The sequence below is a fragment of the Squalius cephalus genome (assembly GCF_949319135.1).
Source record: "Squalius cephalus genome assembly, chromosome: 2".
NCBI lineage: Eukaryota > Metazoa > Chordata > Actinopteri > Cypriniformes > Leuciscidae > Squalius > Squalius cephalus.
Window position 1 is genome coordinate 17,176,615 of NC_137123.1, and position 22,396 is coordinate 17,199,010.

A 22,396-nucleotide genomic window follows, 5' to 3' on the forward strand; every position below is an offset into this window, starting at 1 on the left:
TGGTTTAACTTAGAAACGAAAGCTGCCTTAAAAACATGAGTAAACTCAACTTGAAAATACTTTTTTTTTTTCAACTCACAAATGATTAAGTTTAATTTTTTTAAACTTGAGTTCAAAATCCCAAACTGGTCACGACAATTGGAGTTAAAGGTATGAAATAAGTTCAAATAACTGAATGGGGTTATCAAACATACACATAAAGTGTATATATTATATGCATAATGTGCTTTCAAGGTGAAGAATATGGGTTTGTTACCCTGAGGCAAGTTTTAGGCAGTAATCAGAGGAATTCACACACACACACACACACACACACACAAACATTTGTAGAGGACATCTTGTAGACACAGTGGTATTTATAAGTAGGTGATGATATAGGCTCAACCCTAACCCCACCCCCAAACCTGTTGATATCAGTACATGTAAAGCAGAACATATTGTGTACACATTGCAAATAGTAACGGGCGTTTTCGCCGTGCTTAACTCTGTTTGTGATGATTATACAAAATTGCCATTGGCAGAGCTAAACCTGTGCACGTGCGTGCCCGTGCCCGTGCGCGCGGCCGTGGTCAGAGAGGGGTTCGCGCGTGAGGAGACTCTGACCTGCTCGAGTACATGCGTTACCGCTCTCTGGAACGATGGAAGACTCACTGTAAACGGGACTTTCAAGTTTATTAAAGAAATAAACAACAGAGGGAAGTTCCGTTCGGTGGACTTCGGGCAAAGGACCGAGGACAGAGGAAAATGTCCCTTCTTTGAAGAAACATCAGTTGTGAGTCGCTGTTATAAAGGTGAGAAGAGTCGGAACTGCCACGCACCTACACGTACAGGTAAATCAGACTAGATAAGAGTAATGAGTTAGGGCAAAAAGAAATGCTTAAATAGATAGAATGTGTCTACTGAATTAAAAAATAACGATGGTGATCGTATATAGCCTACTACATAGGCCTATGAATGTTTTAATTTTGGTAGGTCTGTTAGTCACTTTCACCACCCTGATATTTATAAGGGGAAATAAACGTTTGATCGTTTTATTATTATTAATTTCAACAAATAATCTATCTATCTATCTATCTATCTATCTATCTATCTATCTATCTATCTATCTGCCAAATCCTTAAGGGATAGTTAGTTCGCCCCAAAAATGAAACTTTTATCATTATTTTCTCACATCTTGTCTTTCTGAAGCTGTATGAGTTTGTTTGTTTATTTTGTGGGAAACAAAAGTACAATTAAAGACTTTTTTACATAGATCATTTGACATCTATCAGTGACCACTGAATGTTGCTAATACAATGCTATATCAGATAGCCTATGTTCAAAAACAATTGTAGAAAAAAAAAGAAAAAAAACATTACAATGTCCAGAAATCAATTTCAATAGTGCATTGAGAACTCATGTTTAATGTGATAGTTTCATTCTTACATCTACTATATCTATAAATGAACGTCATCTGGATATGTTGTTTTGCATTAGGTATATCTGTGAAGATGTTTAAAAAAATTGTTGGGGACAACATCAACCCTGGCAAAAAGGGGTGGGGACGTGTCCCTCCCGCCTCACCCGCAAATTACGCTTATGATAACATAATCTGTATGACCCATTTGTGGAAAAAAATGCTGCACGTTGGACATAAGAAAATTTGGCTACGACACACTTGAGAACCAATAATATTTTTTATTGATGTCCAACCTTCACCATATTTCAAATTTTGGGTAAAATTTCAGTCTGTTTCTCACATAAAGCTATTTAAAGTTGATAAGATAGACCACGTTCATTTTGCTTTTGGCTTTTCCTAGTTTCTTCCATGGTAAAGAATGTTTAGGCCTATCTGTTGAATATTAAAAAATAAAATAAAAATTGTGTGTTGGGAAAAAAATCCATATGTATCTAAAATGTCACGAGGGTGAAAAAATACAGAACTTTCATTTTCAGGTGAACTATTGCTTTACGGATCGTTCACAGTTTCAACACTGTTTAAAAAAATAGGCTACCTGAGCTTTAGCGAATAAACCATGACGCCTGTGGAAAGTCCTCGTAATGACAGGAGTATCAACATGTGTGTACTCCGAGATCTAATGAACACACACACACACACACACACACACACACACTACTCATTGCTGTTTACAGTACAGTGAAACATTAGCCTATGCCTTCAGGATGTTGACTACACCTTTAAAATCACAGTTTTCAGAAAGAGACAAATATGTCTAAAGGAAAACAACATTTTCTCCTTTTTAGCCTTTACGTAACAATGTTTTTGTTTTCTTTGTCTTGTTCCAAGTTGTTAACTTCGAATTCGGACTAAACGATTCAGTGAAGCACTCTAAATAAAAAAAAATTAGTCCAAATAAACTGTCCGAACAAACAACCTGTTGGTGCAACTTGTCACTCACATGTGATTGATCAATAGCAAATCACAATGATCCAATCAATTCCCGATGTAAAATAAGTCTTTGATTTCCCCAGAGTGTGTATGTGAAGTTTTAGCTCAAAATACCCCACAGATATTTTTGAGGGTGAGCAAAAACGCACCGTTATGTGTCTGCCCCTTTAAATGCAAATGAGCTGCTGCTCCCGGCACAGGGGGCGGAGCTTCAACAGCTCATGTCCTTTTACCTCACACAGACATGCACTGAAAATTTCAGCAACTTTTAGCATTTTATGTTCAAACCGGAGTCAGACAATGATGGAGAGACTCGAGAAGAAGTGACAACATGTAGAATGCAACGGGACATTTCTGAATGGTTAGTTGATGAATTTATGTAGCTTATGTGTAGTTATCTTCTAGTCATTGATTAACATATTCTGTCATGATAATCTATAAATCGTGTTCCGGGGGAGGGGTTTATGTACATTTTATGGTTATTGATGTCACTAACCCGGGAGGATTGTGGTGTAGTCTCTACCAGCCGTTTGTTGCAGTCCTTAAAAAATGATTTCTTTAAAAGCAAATATCTCCCTTTGCTTTAAACTTTGAGCATTGTAACTTTGCAGATGTTGTTTATGCTCAAACAGAAACATTACACACTAACTAAAGTTAGAAAAGTGAAATCATAATCAACCACCCCTTTAAATAGTTTGTTTAAAAAAACAGTATTTTAGGAGATTAATATGTGTGTACTGTAATGGTGTGTGACACTTTAGTATGACATTACATTTAAAGTGATTGCATCCTAAAAACATTTTAGTTCTGATGTAAAATTTACTGATTTTCTTAATTATTTTTCTTTTTCTCTGTTGCATTCTTATTTCCATTGCCAATCTAGCAGTTGCTCAGTCACTTATGTGTTAGTCACTCTTAAATGCTGCACAAAACATGCATGTGGCCTATAAAGACGAGGGCTGAACCGACAGAGAGGGAGTGTGATTGTGATTGTGTCTGGATTGGACTCTGCTAATGGGCTCTTGCACCAAAAAACTGTTAAAAGCAGAGAGAAGTGATAGCATTGAGTCTCAGTGTGGAAAGTTTTCCCTGTGGGAGTGTAGGTAATGTCATGCTGGGAAAAGATCTAAATTGCAGTCATAAAATGGACCTGTTGCCATGCAATAAATATTTTCCAGTTCAGTCTTCGGCACACCACGTTATGCTATCTGATGCGTATTGCATGCAAGATATGACAAGCTGACATCAAATCTTTGAAAATGTTCAGAGGCTGAATATCATGAGGCTCGTCATACAGTCTTTTGGCCTCTATAGCAGCTACATAAACCATCCATAAACTATCGATCGATTGCTTAAAGGGATAGTTCGGCCAAAAATGATATTTAACCCATGATTTACTCACCCTCAAGCCGTTCGAGATGCATATGTCAATCATTTTTCAGACGAACACATTTTCAGTTATTTTAGAAAATGTCTTCGATCTTTCAGTGGTTATAATGTGAAGCTATGGGGTCCACTCCTTCAAGTCCCAAAATGTGCATGCATCCTTCACAAAAGTAATCCATCCGGCTCCAGGGGGATAAACGAAGGCCTTCTGAGGGTAATCCGTGCGGTTTTGTCGTAAAAACCGCACGGATTACCCTCAGAAGGCCTTCGTTTATCCCCCTGGAGCCGGATGGATTACTTTTGTGAAGGATGCATGCACATTTTGGGACTTGAAGGAGGTGGACCCCATAGCTTCACTTTATAACCACTGAAAGATCTAAGACATTTTCTAAAATAACTGAAAATGTGTTCGTCTGAAAAATGATTGACATATGCATCTCGAACGGCTTGAGGGTGAGTAAATCATGGGTTAAATATCATTTTTGGCCGAACTATCCCTTTAACATACCAGTCAGACGGTCTCTTCCAGGGTTAGTGAGATAAAATAAACTGAATACCAGAGCTATTTAGTCAAAGGTCTGGCTACACGAGAGTCTGACGCTGCACATCTGTAATTGGTGTCATGAGGAACACATGATGTGTTTGAGGAATGAGAGAAGGAAGCATGTGACATTACATGAAATTCAGGGTGATGCTAAACACTAAGCTTGAGCAGGAAAGAAAGACAGATATTAGGAAGAAAACAGGTTGAAAGGGGAATGTTTGGATGGTGTGGAGACTGTGATAGAGAGAGACCTTGGTTTCGGTATGAAACATTGGCTGATATGCAGCAGGTTCATCCCTTACTGTTCAGGTACAGTCGCAGGAGGAGAAACCCTGGACGCTTCCCACCGGATTCACTCATGGATCTCACCCTAGACTTACCCTGCAGATGCCCTCGCTGTGAGTCACGGACCAACCGTTACTTTAACGTTTTACTGACATCTATGTGTTAGCTGACGCTTTCTTAAAGGAAAAGTTCATCCTGAAATTAAAATTCTGTCCTGTTTTACTCATCTTTATGTCATTCAAACCTGCTGCTGTTTTTACGGTACACAGAAGAATAGTTTTTATACTGAGCCTTCTGAAAGACTTCAGCTTTGTTTCGAAAGACTTAAATTGAGGTTTTTCATGCACAATGCTATGATTTTGACTTCAGTCTTTTTTTTTTTTTTAGGGATGCATATATCGGCCACCATATTGATATCAGGCCAATGTATGTTCATTTTTAATGTTATCATAATTTGCCTGATAATAAAATTTGGCCGATATATTAAAGCAGATAAATAATGTATTATTTCCTTCAGCTGAGACACTTCAGATTCGCCCTGTTTGCCATAATGGTTTTGAATATTGCTTAAAATATGATTAGAATCACTTCAAAAAAGGAAAATAGAGTTCAGTGCAACATGTGCTGTCATGTAGGCTGCATGAAATCATAATGAGAACATTATAATTGTGTGCTTGGGACATGGCTGTTAATGGTGAGACTTTTGTTTTTGTAATCAGGCTCTCAAAAATGATATAAAAATTTGGATTTAGATTTATCGATCAATATATCGGTTATCGGCTTTCAAATATATCGAATTATCGGTTATCGGTATTGGCCAAAATGTTCATATCAGTGCATCCCTAATTATTTCGATTTATTGTAAATTTAGCCGTATGTATATGCTCTTTAAAAAAAAAAAGTTCTTTATTAGCATTGATGGATCCATTAAAAATCTTTAACATCCATGGAACCTTCCAATTGCAGGAACCCAAAATGGTTCTTCTATTGCACTTTTGCATATATGTAGAAAAGAGCTGTAATGATATGGGTGAGTGAACAATGACAAGTTTAATTTCTGGATGATCCATTCCAGGAAGCTCTTTGTACTTGTCTACTAAAATGTACAACGAAAGGTTGCTCTTTGCACCTTCCTTTTGAAAAATTACTAATATGTTGTGGTTAGTGTGTGTTTTTGCATGAGCATGCTTCTTTTTTGGGGTTGAGGTATAATAATGTGCTACACTAACAACATAAACCTTTAGTGCTCAGTTCTGGTTATCTACTCAAATCCATTTGTAAAAAATAAGGAAAAAAAAGAAGAAAGAAAATAAATTAAAATAAGAGCAATTTGTGGCATGGAGAAAGTCGTTTTATTAGGATGACATTGTTTTTCATTTGAAATAGCATGCAACAATGTAATGAATTGTGCATAATAAAAACAGGAACCTGCATTAAGACAAAGGTCTGTTCACACCAAGAACGATAATTATAAAGTGACAAGTGACTCTTAGAATAAAGGTTCAGTGCTGTTCTATATAGAACCCCTAGGATTCTTGACTAAATTTTAAAGAACCCTTTATGCCAAAAAGGTTCTATGGAGAAATGTCTTCATGTTTACACTTACATTTATTCATTTAGAAGACGCTTTTATCCAAAGCCACTTTCAATTGGGGAATAATGAGATCTTTAACGGGTTATTTCAAAGTATGTTTACAAATATTTTAATTCATAAAATTTAATTAAAAACTAAAAATGTTAATTAAAACTTAATCCATAAAACGATTCCATGATGGAACCCCTAAAAGGTTCTATATATATGAAGCACCTGATAGAACCCTTTGAGATTCTAACTTTTGTCTTCTTAATTATTAGCGCATACTGCTGCTTTAAATGCTTAATCTCGTTAAAGTCATGTGATCCTGATTGACTCTCAATGTTTTTATAGTTCATCAGCTGGACAAAAATTGTTGAGGACTTCCCTATTCTCAGAATTATAATGATTATTAAAACTTTATCATTATCGTCCTTGGTGTATAAATGCATGAATTTCAATTCTGATCTGGGCCACTTACATTTATGGAAATAAATTAGATTTATTACCAAGTATGTAAGTGTGTGTCACAGATCAAAACTGATTGATATTCATGATTTTAACACACTGTCATTCAGTAAACAGAGTCTTAATTCACCGTATCAGTAAAGGTTTTGCAAAGTACTCTCATGGTTGAGGTTTTAACACATTCTGTTTGGGATGAAGTCCATACTAACTGACTTTTTATCCAACATAACTAACATATTCCTCCACTTTCCAGGTCATTGAGGTTTGCCCATCCCACTTTCTCCAGCATTTTCTGTAGACCATCCACACCTCTGTTTCCAGACTGTATCCCAATAGGTGATGAATCTCCTTCTGTGTTTATAGGTGGCGAGGGCATCTTCAAAATGAATAGCAACTGGAATAGGACCAAGATGCTCGGAGTGCTGATGTTAGCCAATTTCCTTATCTACATCATGGTGGAAGTGTCCCGAAGCTACGGGAAGGAGCAGGTCATCTCCAAGCGGCATAAAATGATGCCCAAAGTGTTCTGGAAGAAGCCGAAAGTCAGTGAGGCGTTCTGGAATCGGGAGCAGGAGCGTTTGGACGACATCTACTACTTGCCCCTTGCGAATGGCAGCGAGCCTCCTCGTGACTTTCGGGGAATCCCACTTTGGCTGAATCGCACAAGTCTGTGCCAGGCAAACGGCAGAGTGCTGACACAGATTGAGGACTTCAGTTCCCTACCACAGCGATTCCAGGATTTCCTATTGTACATGGAATGTAGGTCGTACCCGTTGATAACAGACGCACCCAAAGTGTGTTCTGAACCGCCGTACCTTTTGTTTGCGATAAAGTCCATTGCGCCACATTTCGACCGACGGCAAGCCATCCGGGAGTCATGGGGTCGCGCGGGATTCCTCGACGGCCGGCGCATCGCCACTGTCTTCCTACTTGGGAACACAACTGCGACGGACCACTTCCCGGACTTGTCGGATATGGTCAAGCACGAAGCGGCGTTGTACGGCGACGTTGTGCAATGGGATTACCGGGACTCGTTCTTCAATCTCACCTTGAAAGAAATCCTTTTTTTGGAGTGGTTTGGGACACATTGCGCTTCTGCTCAATTCGTCTTCAAAGGTGATGATGACGTTTTCGTCAACACGCGCCATATTCTGACCTACCTAAGCAACTTTACGATATCCAGCACTAAGGATCTTTTTATTGGTGACGTAATTACCAATGCTGGCCCACACCGGAGCAGAAACCTCAAGTATTATATCCCCGAGAGTGTGTTTCTGGGGGGCTACCCTCCGTACGCGGGTGGAGGAGGCTACCTGTATTCGGGAAATTTGGGACTGCGGCTAAGAAAGATCTCTCGTCTGGTCACGTTGTACCCGATTGATGATGTGTTCACTGGGATGTGTCTGCAGAGACTGGGGCTGGTACCGGAGAAACACGTGGGATTTAAGACCTTTGACATTGAGGAGAAGAACAGAGAGAATCCATGTGCTTACCAAAGTTTGATTCTGGTCCATCCCAGGAGCCCACAGGACATGATAAAGATCTGGTCTTGGATAAATGACCCTAAAGTGAACTGTACCGCTGTGTCTACTCAGGCCACGAAAGGCACTAAACGACACAGCAAAAGAAAAAAGAGCTGATTACAATCAGTAATGCTATCTATACCGAAGAGACAACCACAGTAAACTGACTGACTAAATGTTCTATTGCTGACGTACTCCACACACGCTAATTCTTTCACTTTGACACATTCAGTGTAGACAGTGTCAAACTGTTACGGTGCGACACAACAACAGTCATGCAAGAAATTGCATGAAATCTAACTTTCGGAACGCCATGTATTCAAAGTAAAAAAAAAAAAGGAGGATGGGGTTTAAAAGTGAAAAGGCTCAGTTATGCCACCTGAAAGGGACATTGTTTCAGGGGTGGAGCAAGTTATATTTAAAAGTCCCCCTGTGGTGAAAATCAAGCTTTTAATGTTGTTTATATGTCTATGTGGTAGCCTGACGTCGTCATACTCAGATTCTAGTCAGAATGTGAGTCTGATACTGGTCCATTGAGCTTTGATTATAGGGCGTGTTTCAACCGAACCAGGAAAGAAAATGCCTCTGCACTCAATTGGATAGACCTACAACCAATCAGAGCAACGGAGTAAGTTTTCATTCATGTTTCCGATCGACAAATGCCTTGATCGCGGTTCTCTTTTCCTCTTTTAAAATTATTGCGCTGTCGATATCTTCTATAACAGACGCGATGGCGGAATTTACACATGATGTTTCATAAACAAAGTTCGGCAGGAGCACGTTCACATAATCAATCCAATCAACCTGTCATCAAACACAATGTCTACACTATCAGCATGAGAGGAAGCATATTATTCACTCTGTCAACTCACCTAACATTCCTTGACAGTTTTCAGCATCCCTCCACTCACTCTCAGCTTGTCCTTCCACAGCCTGGAATACGGGGGGAGTTAGCCTAGCCTACTTTGGGTTCGGGCCGAATACCGAGCCCTCTCCCTCTCCCTCTCCTCAGACAGCACGCCAAATATGGATTTATTCTATCTGACTTATTTGTAAGCGTGAACTCGTGAAATCTCAATTCTCCAGCGGCAGTCATTTGTATTCAACCCAAGCGCTCGTTGATGACGTGGATGATTTCGTTACCGTTGCTCATCTGTCCATCATCGTATAAAGCCCGCCCCTGACAATTTGATTGGTCCGAACAATTTTTGTTCGGGCATAATAGCTCCTCAACGGATCGAGTCCAGACCGAACTTCCCGACCTAAAAATGTTGTGGGCGGGGCTAAGTTCGGCTGGCATCCAGGCTATCTATGTGGTGTTTTTAATATGCTTTAAGACAAACCATGTGTAAATTCATAAGTCGACACCATTGCTGAGTATTTTCTCCTTAAAACTGCAGTGAACCAAAGACAGTCTCAAAAACACAGTTTGAAATCGCTGGTGTTTCTGACGTCACAAACTACCTTGTAACCAATCAGATCAACGTGTGATCGTCAACGAGTGGATCTCTGAGCTGGAGTGAGTGAGTGGAGGCGGGGGCTCATTTACATTTTCATAATACCGCATATACTAAATGAGGCAAGGGTGTAGAGTTACATTCAAGCTATTTTAATGCATGAAGATTTTTTTTTTCAAGGAAAAACTTTTAAGTATGTAATTTTGGCGATCTAAGATTAGTTTTACGGGATAAAATTATTGACTACAGGGGGACTTTAAAGAAAGTCCAATTTTCATTGGAATAATGTGAACTGATGAAGCGTTCACGATGAGACCAGGAAGTGTATTTTAAAAAAAAGACGTCATGTACATTAAACGTCTCAAGAGGGATTGTGCTGCATTTACACAGTTTCTGCCTTAATTTACTCGCAATGATTAAAATATGATGCATTGTGAGAAATCAGAGTGTATTTTCATAAAAAGAATGAGCTAAAGAGACTGATGGGTTTATTTTGTGTAATTTTATGTTGTTGCTTTTATTTATGCCTGTATTTGTGTTTGGGAAAAGCAGAACTTAGCTGTTTGACTTCAATCGCATTAAACCTCCATACTCTCAGGAAGCTGTTGTTTGTTCGATCACCAGTTACACTTGCAGGTGTGTAACACACAATATTAGATGTTTTTATTACTTAATTTGAATGCTGCTTGTTCAAATGAGTTGTGACCTTTGCGCCATTGTTGTAGGGCAACTTACAACACACACAATGAGCTGAATGAGACTCGGAAGTTCAAAGTCTAGCCAAATCTCATCACTGTATAATTCTCTGTTTACTCCATTGGGAGCTCTAAGGATGGGATTTCCGTGTCATATTTTGTGAGAAGTTCAGTATGTTCAATATGAGTTGTAATCATATTCACACATTTTTAATCATGGATAAAATTAAATCTGATGAAACAGGCTTGACCCCTTATGTGAAACTTGTCTTTATCGTTTTACAGTTAAGCACTCGTGTTTTGTGTTTATCCTAATAAAGTTCAGCTGTGTTCATATTTGTCATTGTCATCTGAGGCTATCTAAATGAAAATAATTAAACAGATGTAGATGTGGGCAATTGTGGACCATCCATGGACAAAACCAAAAAGCAATGGCTGCATGTGAAAGCGAATACTTCCCTATTATATAATAGGCGAAAAACGGTATGTGACAAAAGAAGTATGTCCGAATTAAGTACTCATAAAGAGTAAGCAAAAAGTACCCGGATAGCCTCCTACTTCCGGTGAGATTCTGAAGTGTGCATACGATGGACACTTTATTATCCCATGAGGCCACGGGAGAGGATTTTTAAGCGCTGGTAGGTCACATGATAATGACAACATGGCGAAGGTAGTACGGCCAGATTCATTCATACTACACACCTTATAAAACGTACTTCTTTAGTGGTTGTGAAGTAATTACTTATTCAAAATAAGTACTACCTACTCATGAGAGTATGTGATTTCGGATGCAGTCGGAAGTAATTTTTGATCACATGGTCCTGGTGGCACATCCTCACAATTCATTCAAAAATTAGGCAGGTTATTTGAGATATTACCTTGGATTTAAACCCAAAGAAGTACGCAAATTTGAGGCTATATTTGATGCAAACGTTCTATTTGCTATACTGTCAAGCTTACATTCAGGTTAAAAATGAAGCACCAGTGACATCTTCATGTAGGGAATAATATCCTGTACTCTTTCAGAGTACTCTCTTGAAGCACTTTGCCATGATATCATCGTCATATTTCAATTCAATTCACATTTATTTGTATAGCGCTTTTCAAAATCTACATATCATTTCAAGTTCAAGTTCAAATCCTTTATTTCTCCTGTAGCACCTCAATGCAGTACACGAGATCCGGGGGGCGGAGTTGGATCCAGATATAAGGGGTGGAGATTGGTAGGTTTAGGGGTGGGTTTAGGGATCGGGGTGGAGATGGGTAGGATTAGGTATATGTAAGGTGGGAGGAGTTGGATCTGGATCCGACTCCTCCCCATGGATTTCATGTTCTGCAGTGAGGACCATCTCTATTTGTCCCCAACATCATAAAAAATAAAATACAAGATCAGACAAATGGATAAATGAATACCACAAACATTTAAAGTTTAAGTTCAGTATACCTTACGTGCAGACGTCACCTCTTTTTTACAGAGTTAAACTGAGAGATAGCAGAGGCTACAAAGGAGAATTTATATCTATTTGTTTTGGCGAATGGCTGACTAAAACGGGAACCAGAAGACAGCATCGTAAATTCTGCATGCAAGGAGTGAGAGAACTATCAGACATGATGGATTCAGCCTTTTTAAGTACGTGTCTATTGTACAGTTCGGTTAGTGTTATCTGCTGAATCCCGATGATTTTGCTGCTAACTTTATTTACCTTCATTTCAAAGCAGCTTTACAGAAAGTGAACGTCCACATTACAATTTAGAGTGATCTATTATCAGAGGTAACTGTCTAAGTTATGTAGGCTATTTCAGAAATGTACATATACAAAATCACAGTTAGCAAAAAAGGTATTCATTTAAACAAGGTAATAATTTAATGCAAAAAACAATTAGCTAATTTAAGTAATGAATACTTAACAAATATGACATTTAGAAAAAATGTAGCATTGGTTGGCTACATGTTGATTCAGAGTTTAATTCTTATTATGCTTACGTTATCATAGCAAAATGTTTAGGAGGCTATTTCATGTGCTATTTTTAAAAGTGGGCAGAATACGGTCTATACTAGGCACTTTCAATTCGGCACGGCCAACCTGAATATATCTACGTGATCGAGCAGCGCCCTCTGTCGGATCTAGAGAGCGTCGCATGTCATTACGTCATGCGCGACAGGTAAACTTATCTCATTAACTGCAGATATAATACAGGTGATGCTGACAGCTTCTTCCGTTTATGTTTTAAAACAAGCAACTGAAAACAACGCAGAAAGTTCACGATCATAATTCTAAAATGACTAGATATAATCTTCTGATATTAATCTATTTGACGCGTTTGATAAACAGTGCTGAGGTGAGTAACTCTCTTCATAAATCATCTGATCGCTTCACATCTCTCTCATACTCTCTGTTTTTGGCAGATCAACAGAAATGACGGCCAAGCATCCGCAGGTAAACAGCTGTCAGTCACATTTACATGATAAGTATGAAAAATTTTACACAAATGAAAAAATTACGGTCTTGCTTTAGACTTAAAGGATAGGCTAGTTAAACCAAAAATGACAATTCTGTTATTATTTACTCACCCTCATGTCGTTACAAACCCGTAAGACTTTTCGTTCATCCTCGGAACACAAATGAAGATATTTTTGTTGAAATCTGAGAGATTTCTCTCCCTCCTTTGACAGTCTACGCAACTATCTACCACTTTAACGCTTCAGAAAGTTCATAAAGAGATCGTAAAACTAATCCATATGAATTGAGCAGTTTAGTCCAAATTTTCTGTAGAGACACGATCTCTTTAGGCTATATGATGAACCGATTGAATTTAGGCTTTTTATTCACATATAAATAAACATTGATCAGCAAACATAAACAGAAGCTCAAACATGCTGCGTAACACGAGAATGAACCTCATTGGTTCTCGCACGTCAAGAGAACCTGCTCGAGCTTCTGATGTGTGAGTTGATGAATGTTTAAACGTGAATAAAAGCCTCAATTCAATTTGTTCATCATATAAAGCAATCGTGTCTCATCAGAAAATTTGGACTTAACTCATGAATTCATATGGAACTGAGCTGTTTAGTATCAATTCAAAGTTTTAGTTGTGTAGCCTGTCAATGGAGGGAGAGAAATCTCTCAGATTTCATTAAAAACATCGTCATTTGTGTTCCAAAGATGATCGAAAGTCTTGTAGGTTTGAAATGACATGAGGGAGAATTGTGAGAATTCAAATTTTTGGTTGAACTAAACCTTTAGCATGTTTATGGTGTCCTCCTGGATTTCCAACTTTTTGATGCAAAGAACCCCTTTCCTAAAATATAAAATTATTTAATAATGACCATTGTGTGTGATGTTACGGTAAAGCTAAAAGAAATTATAAAATTAAATGTTAATTTTGTAAAATAAATGTATTTATTAACATTATTTTTTTTTTATTTATTTTTTTTAAATTCCTTTATATAGCCAGTAGTTATTACTCTTTAATGAAAATATTTAGATATTTTGGGGGATAGGTCGGTGTGCTCATATCTCTCTCTCTCTCTCTCTCTCTCTCTCTCTCTCTCTCTCTCTCGTCAGGTGGAGGGCGAGAGCGATACGCCTTCTATGCCCTGCGGAGCTGCCATCAGGTCCTGCACGCTGACAGCGGTGAGTTCTTCTCCCCTGACTACCTGTGCTCAAACCCCGCCGTGTGGTGCAACTGGACCATCCAGGTGCATCCTGGGAAGCGTGTGGAGCTGTACCTAGAGGACTTTACGTCCCCGGACTCCTGTCATCTGAAGAGCGATCAGATCCACCTGGATGAGTCTCCGTCGGCTGCAGGGGGGCAGAGGGTCCTGGAGAGGTGCTGGATGAAGGCCAGGTACACCTCGGTGTCCAACACTGTCCAGGTGGTGCTGCTCATCGACGGGGACCCCCCCGCCCCCTACAGGGGCTTCTACGGACGCTATAAAGCTTTCGGACCACTGGATATTCCTGATCTCAAGAATGATGGTGAGTGAGTTTTATTAATTATATGAGTATTATTAATTACACACACACACACACACACACACACACACACACACACACACACACACACACACACACACTCTCTCTCTAGAATTTAGTGCTGTCAAATCGTTTGTAAGAATATAATAGGCTATATGTATATCTTCTATATCATTTATCTATCTATCTATCTATCTATCTATCTATCTATCTATCTATCTATCTAATCCACTGTAATATTTCCTCCATTTAAAATATTTAGATAATTTAGGGGCTAAATGTGCTAAAATCTCTGCTATCTTATCCTTATTTTTAAGATTATTATTATTATTATTATTATTATTTGTATAACATTTTGTATATTTTATAAAAATATATATTTATTTTTATAAAATATGTTAATATATTATTTCCTCTTTAATATTTTATATATATATATATATATATTTTTTTTTTTTATATATATTTTATATATATAAAATTATATGTATGTGTTTTTAGATATTTTATGGAATATATATACATGTGTAAATTTTTATATGTATATATATATTCCATAAAATATCTAAAAACACATACATATAATTTTTAAACGCATATATATGTATTGCCTTTAATGCTTTGTTCAATGAAAATATTTAGATATTTTATTTAGTTATATTATATATTTAGATATTTTGTTTTTCCTCTTCAATGAAAAATAAATACATATATGAAGGGGAGTTTTTGTTTATGTATCTTTTAGTAGACTGATGTGTAGATGTTGACACCAACTGCACTCTCTATCCCCCTCTTTACTGACATTTCTATAGACAGAAGAGCAGCATTAGGTGGAGATGAAGCGGATGCAGTTACAGATGCTCCTCCAGGTCTGAACAACCAAACCACTTCTTCTGGTCTGACCGGGTCAGGGACGTTCGGAACCACTTCAGTAACTAATGAACTCCATTATGGGAAAAGGGAATCCTGGGAAAAAAGTCCCGGGGATTCAACTACGGATTCAGCTCCTCGCGTTCTAGCGTCTGGTTACGACGGTGATGATGATGCATACTATGATAACAATTTCTATGCAACGTCACAAGAAGGAGCTGGTCGGTGGGCCCCTGAGACCCAGCAAAACCAACCGGGAAGTGGACCGTCTCGAATCCGCTCCAGATACCTGGCTGCTCACACACACCTCACAGACACACTCAGCACACACACTCGCAAGCCACACATCTGGACCGAAGCTGTTAAACCCTCCCCTCGCTCTCCGTCTGCCATGCGCAGGAATGTGGACGCACAAGCACAAGCTTCTGATGAGACCGAGCCGGACAGAGCCAAAATGGCGTCTGATGTTGGGGAAGTGAGGTGGGTGAGAGTGGGACAGTGGGATGATGGGGAAGACGTTTCTATGGAGACGAAAGGGACTGAGAGCGGCGTCACACTGGACGCACAACCCAAATTACACCGCAGACCTAAAGGTGCAGTAACAGTCTTTACATTTAAAAAGCATTACGTTTGGCATAAAGAGAGACTCTTTTATGACCATCGCTGGGGATTTTTCCTATTGTAATTATTTTAATGACAATCAAGCACACCAACCTCTTCTAATTACTTAAAGAAATTAAAAATGGCCTAAATTATTATTATTATTAATATGCAAGGGGTAGTATTAACTATTAATTATTGTTTTAATGCTTATAAAATAATTAATATTGTTAATATTGCACAATAATAATAATAATAATAAATATTTTTATATCTAATTCAGGATTTGGTGGAACTATTATCATCATCATCATCATCATCCAAGGGGTAATATTAACAATATGAATGAGGTTGTTAATATATAAAAAGTTTTATTATTAATAATAATAATAATAATAATATCATCATCATCATCATCCAAGGGGTAATTTTAATGATTTAATTAATGTTTAAAAAAATTATAATAATACAAGTAATCATCATCCAAGAGGTAGGCCTAATATTAATATTTGTTAAAGTTAATAATAATATTTATTATTATTTGTATCATAATCATCAACAAAGGGGTAATATTAACAATATTAATGATTTTATTCATGTTTAAAAAGTTAATATTCATTATCATCCAAGGAGTAATATTAATTATTTTAAAAGGGAATAATAATAATATTTATTATTATTATTATTATTATTACTACCATCAAATAGGTAATATTAACAATATTAATGATTTTATTAGAACAAGTTTAAAAAGTTAATAATAATGACGATTATTAATAATTATAATTAATTATATATTTTTATTGTTATCATCATCATAATCCAAAAGGTAATATTAACAATATTAATTGTAATTTTATTGTTTTAAAAAAGTTAGTTATAATAATTATTAGTTTTAAATATGACCCAGACATTTTATCTTTACTTTGTGTTTTCTTGCATTAAATGTTGTTTCCCTCCATCCACAGAGAAAGCTCACTACCAGCAGACCTCAGGAAATGTCTCACACTACAGTCATTTACCTGGCGGTGAGGCTGAGTACCACATTAACCTCAACATCCAGCTGCCACTTACAGTTTATCATTAAAATCAAAATAACAAAGTTATATATATTGCTGTAATGTCATCTTTCCAATCAGAGCTGTTGTTGGAGGCGGGTGTCGAGGTCCGTCTGGAGCCTGAACATCATGAAGAATCCTCTTCCCTCAGATCTGCTCTCGAGAACATGGTGATGCTCAGTGTTATGATTCCTTACGTGACCCTAGACCACAAAACCAGTCACAAGGGTCACTTTTTTGAAATCGAGATTTATAATTGAGCTGAATAAATAAGCTTTATTGATGTGTGGTTTGTTAGGATAGGACAATGTTTGGCCGAGATACAACTATTGAAAATCTGGAATCTGAGGGTGCAAAAAAATCTATTGATAAAATCACCTTAAAGTTGTCGATTTATGTTCCACTCACAAATATATATATATTTTTTATATATTTATGGTAGAAAATTAACAAAATATCTTCATGGAACATGATCTTTACTTAATATCTTAATGATTTTTGGCATAAAAGAAAATTCAATAATTTTGACCCATACAATGTATTGTTGGCTATTGCCACAAATATACCCGTGCGACATGTGACTGGTTTTGTGATCACATAAATTCTCTAAATATTGCGATTCCCCTGTATATTTAGAATATTGTTGTCAATCTGGCAACTTTTGGGCTCAAAATTGGTTTACAGATACGAGAAGCGTGTGGACGTCTCACTCTGAAGAGCCTGGACTTCAAACGACTGAAAAAGTGAGCACTTCCTGAAGCATGTTCACTGGGAGGCTCTTCTAGAAGATCAGCTGACAGACTGTCCATGGGTTTGTTTGTAGGTTGAGTTCTGGCGTTTTCTTCATCGTGTGGCTGAGGTTTCAGAAGGCCACTGTAGGGGATCTTCAGTCTCGTCTGCAGGAGCTACAGGACAGAACCATCAAATCTCAAACCAGCGGAACTCAGGGCGTCATTGCATCGGTCTCCACTGAAGGTGATCGCACACTCGTCACATGACCTTTCAGGTTCCTCTGTGCTTTCAGAAACCTTGCTGTGACCTCATACTAGACAAAGAAACATCTCTCACACTCGCACGCACGCACACTCGCTCACTAACTCTCACACATTCGCTCGCTCACACATTCACTCACACTCACTCTCACTTACACACTCTCGCACGGACACTCACTCACTCGCTCACTCACTTGCTCTCACACATTCACTCGCTCGTTCACTCACTCACACACTTGCTCACAGATTCACTCACACTCACTCTCACTCTCACACTCTCGCACGGACACTCACTCGCTCGCTCACTTGCTCTCACACATTCACTCGCTCGCTCACTCACTCACTTACACATTCACTCACACTCACTCTCACTCACACACTCTCGCACGGACACTCACTCGCTCACTTGCTCTCACACATTCACTCGCTCGCTCACTCACTCGCTCACAGATTCACTCACACTCACTCTCACTCTCACACTCTCGCACGGACACTCACTCGCTCGCTCACTTGCTCTCACACATTCACTCGCTCGCTCACTCACTCACTTACACATTCACTCACACTCACTCTCACTCACACACTCTCGCACGGACACTCACTCGCTCACTTGCTCTCACACATTCACTCGCTCGCTCACTCACTCGCTCACAGATTCACTCACACTCACTCACACACTCTCGCACGGACACTCACTCGCTCTCACACATTCACTCGCTCGCTCACTCACTCACTTACACATTCACTCACTCTCACTCACACACTCTCGCACGGACACTCACTCGCTCACTTGCTCTCACACATTCACTCGCTCGCTCACTCACTCGCTCACAGATTCACTCACACTCACTCTCACTCACACACTCTCGCACGGACACACACTCGCTCGCTCGCTCACTCACTCACTCACACACACACTTGCTCACACATTCACTCACACTCACTCTCACTCACACACTCTCGTACGGACACTCACTCGCTCACTTGCTCTCACACATTCACTCGCTCACTCACTCACTCACTTGCTCACAGATTCACTCACACTCACTCTCACTCACACACTCTCGCACGGACACTCGCTCACTCACTTGCTCTCACACACTCACTCGCTCGCTCACTCACTCACACACTTGCTCACACATTCACTCACACTCACTCTCACTCACACACTCTCGTACGGACACTCACTCTCTCGCTCACTTGCTCTCACACATTCACTCGCTTGCTCGCCCACTCACACACTTGCTCACACATTCACTCACACTCACTCTCACTCTCACTCACACACTCTCGCACGGACACTCACTCGCTCACTCACTTGCTCTCACACACTCACTCGCTCGTTCACTCACTCACACACTTGCTCACACATTCACTCGCTCACTCACTCACTCACTTGCTCACAGATTCACTCACACTCACTCTCACTCACACACTCTCGCACGGACACTCGCTCACTCACTTGCTCTCACACACTCACTCGCTCGCTCACTCACTCACACACTTGCTCACACATTCACTCACACTCACTCTCACTCACACACTCTCGTACGGACACTCACTCGCTCGCTCACTTGCTCTCACACATTCACTCGCTTGCTCGCCCACTCACACACTTGCTCACACATTCACTCACACTCACTCTCACTCTCACTCACACACTCTCGCACGGACACTCACTTGCTCACTCACTTGCTCTCACACACTCGCTCACTCACTCACTCACTCACAGATTCACTCACACTCACTCTCACTCACACACTCTCGTACGGACACTCACTCGCTCGCTCACTTGCTCTCACACATTCACTCGCTTGCTCGCCCACTCACACACTTGCTCACACATTCACTCACACTCACTCTCACTCTCACTCACACACTCTCGCACGGACACTCACTTGCTCACTCACTTGCTCTCACACATTCACTCGCTTGCTCGCCCACTCACACACTTGCTCACACATTCACTCACACTCACTCTCACTCTCACTCACACACTCTCGCACGGACACTCACTTGCTCACTCACTTGCTCTCACACACTCGCTCACTCACTCACTCACTCACAGATTCACTCACACTCACTCTCACTCACACACTCTCGCACGGACACTCACTCGCTCACTCACTTGCTCTCACACACTCGCTCACACACTTGCTCACACATTCACTCACACTCACACACTCTCGTACGGACACTCGCTCACTCAATTGCTCTCACACATTCACTCGCGCACTCGCAGGCACTCTTGCACGGACACTCACTCACTCTCACACTCATGCATTCACTCACACGCACACTCACTTGCACACTCACTCGCGCGCACTCTCGCACACTCTCTCGCACACTCACTCGCACTCACACTCACTCACTCGCACTCGCACTCACACTCACACTCACACACTCGCAGACTCACTCGCACGCACTCACACACTCGCAGACTCACTCACTCGCACGCACGCACACTCACGCATTCACTCACATGCACACTCGCACGCACACACACTCTCGCACACTCACTTGCACGCGCACTCACACTCACTCGCAGACTCACTCACACATTCACTCACTCACACATTCACTCACATGCACACTCACTCACGCTCGCTCGCACTCACGCATTCACTCATTCGTGTGCACACTCACACGCACACTCACTCGCTCTCACACACTCCCATAAGACTGCATTTAAGAACTAGTCTAGAGGTAATCAGTCTGTCAATTTCTGTGTGTGTGTGTTTGAACAGACATCAATGAGTGTGAGACACAAATGGTGGTGTGTGACGCTCACGCCGAGTGTGTGAATCAGTTCGGCTCGTACTCCTGTCGCTGTCTCCATGGTTACCGTGAGGGAGCGAGTGTTTGCGCGACGTCTGACGAACCTGGTAAGAGACTGATATTCAGAAGTTTATATTGACAGGTCCACACTGTTTATGGGTGATCAGTCCGCTCACATATTAAATTAAATATTTTCCCAAAAACTGTTCTCTGATTGCCTTTCATAACTTAATTTTCCTCTCCACTCACTTTCTAGACTGTAACGAGACATCATCTCCCACAATCCTCCGGGGTGTTTACGCCATCTGTGGCCTGCTCGTGTTGCTCATCTTGCTGATACTGTTGGTGATCCTTTATCTGTACCGTCGACACTTTAGGGGGGTGTTCCTGCTTCGCTGTCAGAAAACTAGCATTAGCAGTGTCGTGAATGCTGTCGCTAATGGCGACGACAACAATAACACAGGAAATGAAGACGGCAGATCATCCAGATTCCCGCCTCCACCTCCACCCATGAGGATCCCCAAAGATGGCCCCCGCTCTCTGGACCTGCCATTATTACGCTTCAGCTCGCTAGTGCCTCCTGATGGATTTGGAAGTAAAATACATGCAGAGAAACACCAGTTTTGAATGTTACGGTGTTACTCTTGTCTGTCACTAAATGCACTGCACTTCACAGGGTGTGTGACTGGTCTGATTTGTACTAGTGAGCTATTTACTTTGTTTCCATGTATGCTTTTTTCCTGAGTTAGTTTATAATTCATGAATTATTTTGGTAAAAAAATGGTTTGTTTGGTCTGTTCTTGTACTTTTGTTCACAGAAGACTTCTCACTCTAAAAAAATAGAACTGAATAGAACTAAAAAGTGCTTTCTATACTTTGTTGTTTTCAGTGTTTGGGTTATGTAATCAGATTACTTTTTTTGTAACAATGCAGTGCCAAATTTTGTAAAATTAAGTGGATACATTTTACTAGTTATGCTCAGTTTATACATTTTTCATTATCTTAAATTGCTTTTTGTAAGTGCAGTCTCAATTAAAATATCTTTGGATATTCAAAGGATGTGGGAATATGTTTTCAACAGCATCTGCTGTAAAAAGCTCAGAGATTATGGCAAGCCATGTTATCTTAAAATGTTCCCAACGTTACTCATTCTAATTGCATTTTTGGTAATAAGAATTAAATTAGAGAGCTCTTATTAGTAACAATTACAATTAGAGAAATCAGTAACATTTCCTATTAGAGATCTCTACAAATACATTTTGCTAGTCATGTCTCCATTGACTTCCATTCATTTTTACAGAGCTCTACAATTCAATTCTTACTAGTAACCATTACAATTAGAGGGCTCACTATTTCCAAATACTAGCCAAAGAAAAAATATTAAAGGTATAATTGCAGAGCTCTGCAATTGCATTTTTACTAGTAAGAATTAAATTAGAAAGCTCTCAAATTCAGTTGTTACTAGAATGCAATTACGACGAGTAGCGCTGGGAACATTTTAAGCTAAAACGGCTTGCCATAGGCTACTATTTATAATTTTTCTCTGCTCACGCGTTGTCTGGAGTTTTTTGTCTACTGAAATTTCATGGAAAGAACAATCCAAAAACACATTAAATAACAGCACAGCCCACTGAAGAGATCCATGGCAATCCCTCTCAGCCTCGCTTTCATTCCCGTTGAAAACCAAAGATGGCGCTGCTGTGAATAAGATCTATAGATCAGTGATTCTTACTCTAACACTTTTCAAACAGATAATTGTAGTCTTTATATAAATAACATACTCTAAATGATCTATGTATAT

General features: G+C 39.6%; 2 protein-coding genes across 11 annotated transcripts; both read left to right on the forward strand.

Annotated features, from left to right (window-relative positions):
• Nucleotides 1-406: 406 nt before the first annotated feature.
• Nucleotides 407-10,661, forward strand: b3gnt2a (UDP-GlcNAc:betaGal beta-1,3-N-acetylglucosaminyltransferase 2a). 8 transcript variants are annotated; one of them, XM_079862643.1, is made up of 4 exons: nucleotides 407-791; nucleotides 4,609-4,717; nucleotides 7,009-8,634; nucleotides 9,473-10,661. In XM_079862643.1, exons 2-3 carry the CDS (start codon nucleotides 4,678-4,680, stop codon nucleotides 8,283-8,285), a joined length of 1,317 nt encoding a protein of 438 aa, XP_079718769.1. In that variant the 5' UTR covers nucleotides 407-791; nucleotides 4,609-4,677; the 3' UTR covers nucleotides 8,286-8,634; nucleotides 9,473-10,661. The 8 variants fall into 8 exon arrangements, with proteins under 8 accessions (XP_079718769.1, XP_079718768.1, XP_079718772.1 ...); XM_079862641.1 differs by having other exon boundaries at nucleotides 556-830; nucleotides 9,473-10,655; XM_079862642.1 differs by having other exon boundaries at nucleotides 7,009-10,651.
• Nucleotides 10,662-11,582: 921 nt separating this feature from the next.
• Nucleotides 11,583-21,649, forward strand: LOC307154611 (uncharacterized protein). Of its 3 annotated transcripts, XM_079864613.1 has the most exons (11): nucleotides 11,583-11,658; nucleotides 11,814-12,483; nucleotides 12,728-12,758; nucleotides 13,887-14,300; nucleotides 15,110-15,760; nucleotides 16,736-16,795; nucleotides 16,907-16,995; nucleotides 17,510-17,568; nucleotides 17,649-17,800; nucleotides 20,565-20,702; nucleotides 20,852-21,649. In XM_079864613.1, the coding sequence occupies exons 2-11, from the start codon at nucleotides 12,460-12,462 to the stop codon at nucleotides 21,220-21,222; spliced, it is 1,989 nt and encodes a 662-aa protein (XP_079720739.1). In that variant the 5' UTR covers nucleotides 11,583-11,658; nucleotides 11,814-12,459; the 3' UTR covers nucleotides 21,223-21,649. The 3 variants fall into 3 exon arrangements, with proteins under 3 accessions (XP_079720739.1, XP_079720737.1, XP_079720738.1); XM_079864611.1 differs by lacking the exons at nucleotides 11,583-11,658; nucleotides 11,814-12,483 and adding an exon at nucleotides 12,524-12,660 and having other exon boundaries at nucleotides 20,852-21,648; XM_079864612.1 differs by lacking the exons at nucleotides 11,583-11,658; nucleotides 11,814-12,483 and adding an exon at nucleotides 12,524-12,660 and having other exon boundaries at nucleotides 15,128-15,760; nucleotides 20,852-21,648.
• Nucleotides 21,650-22,396: the final 747 nt, after the last annotated feature.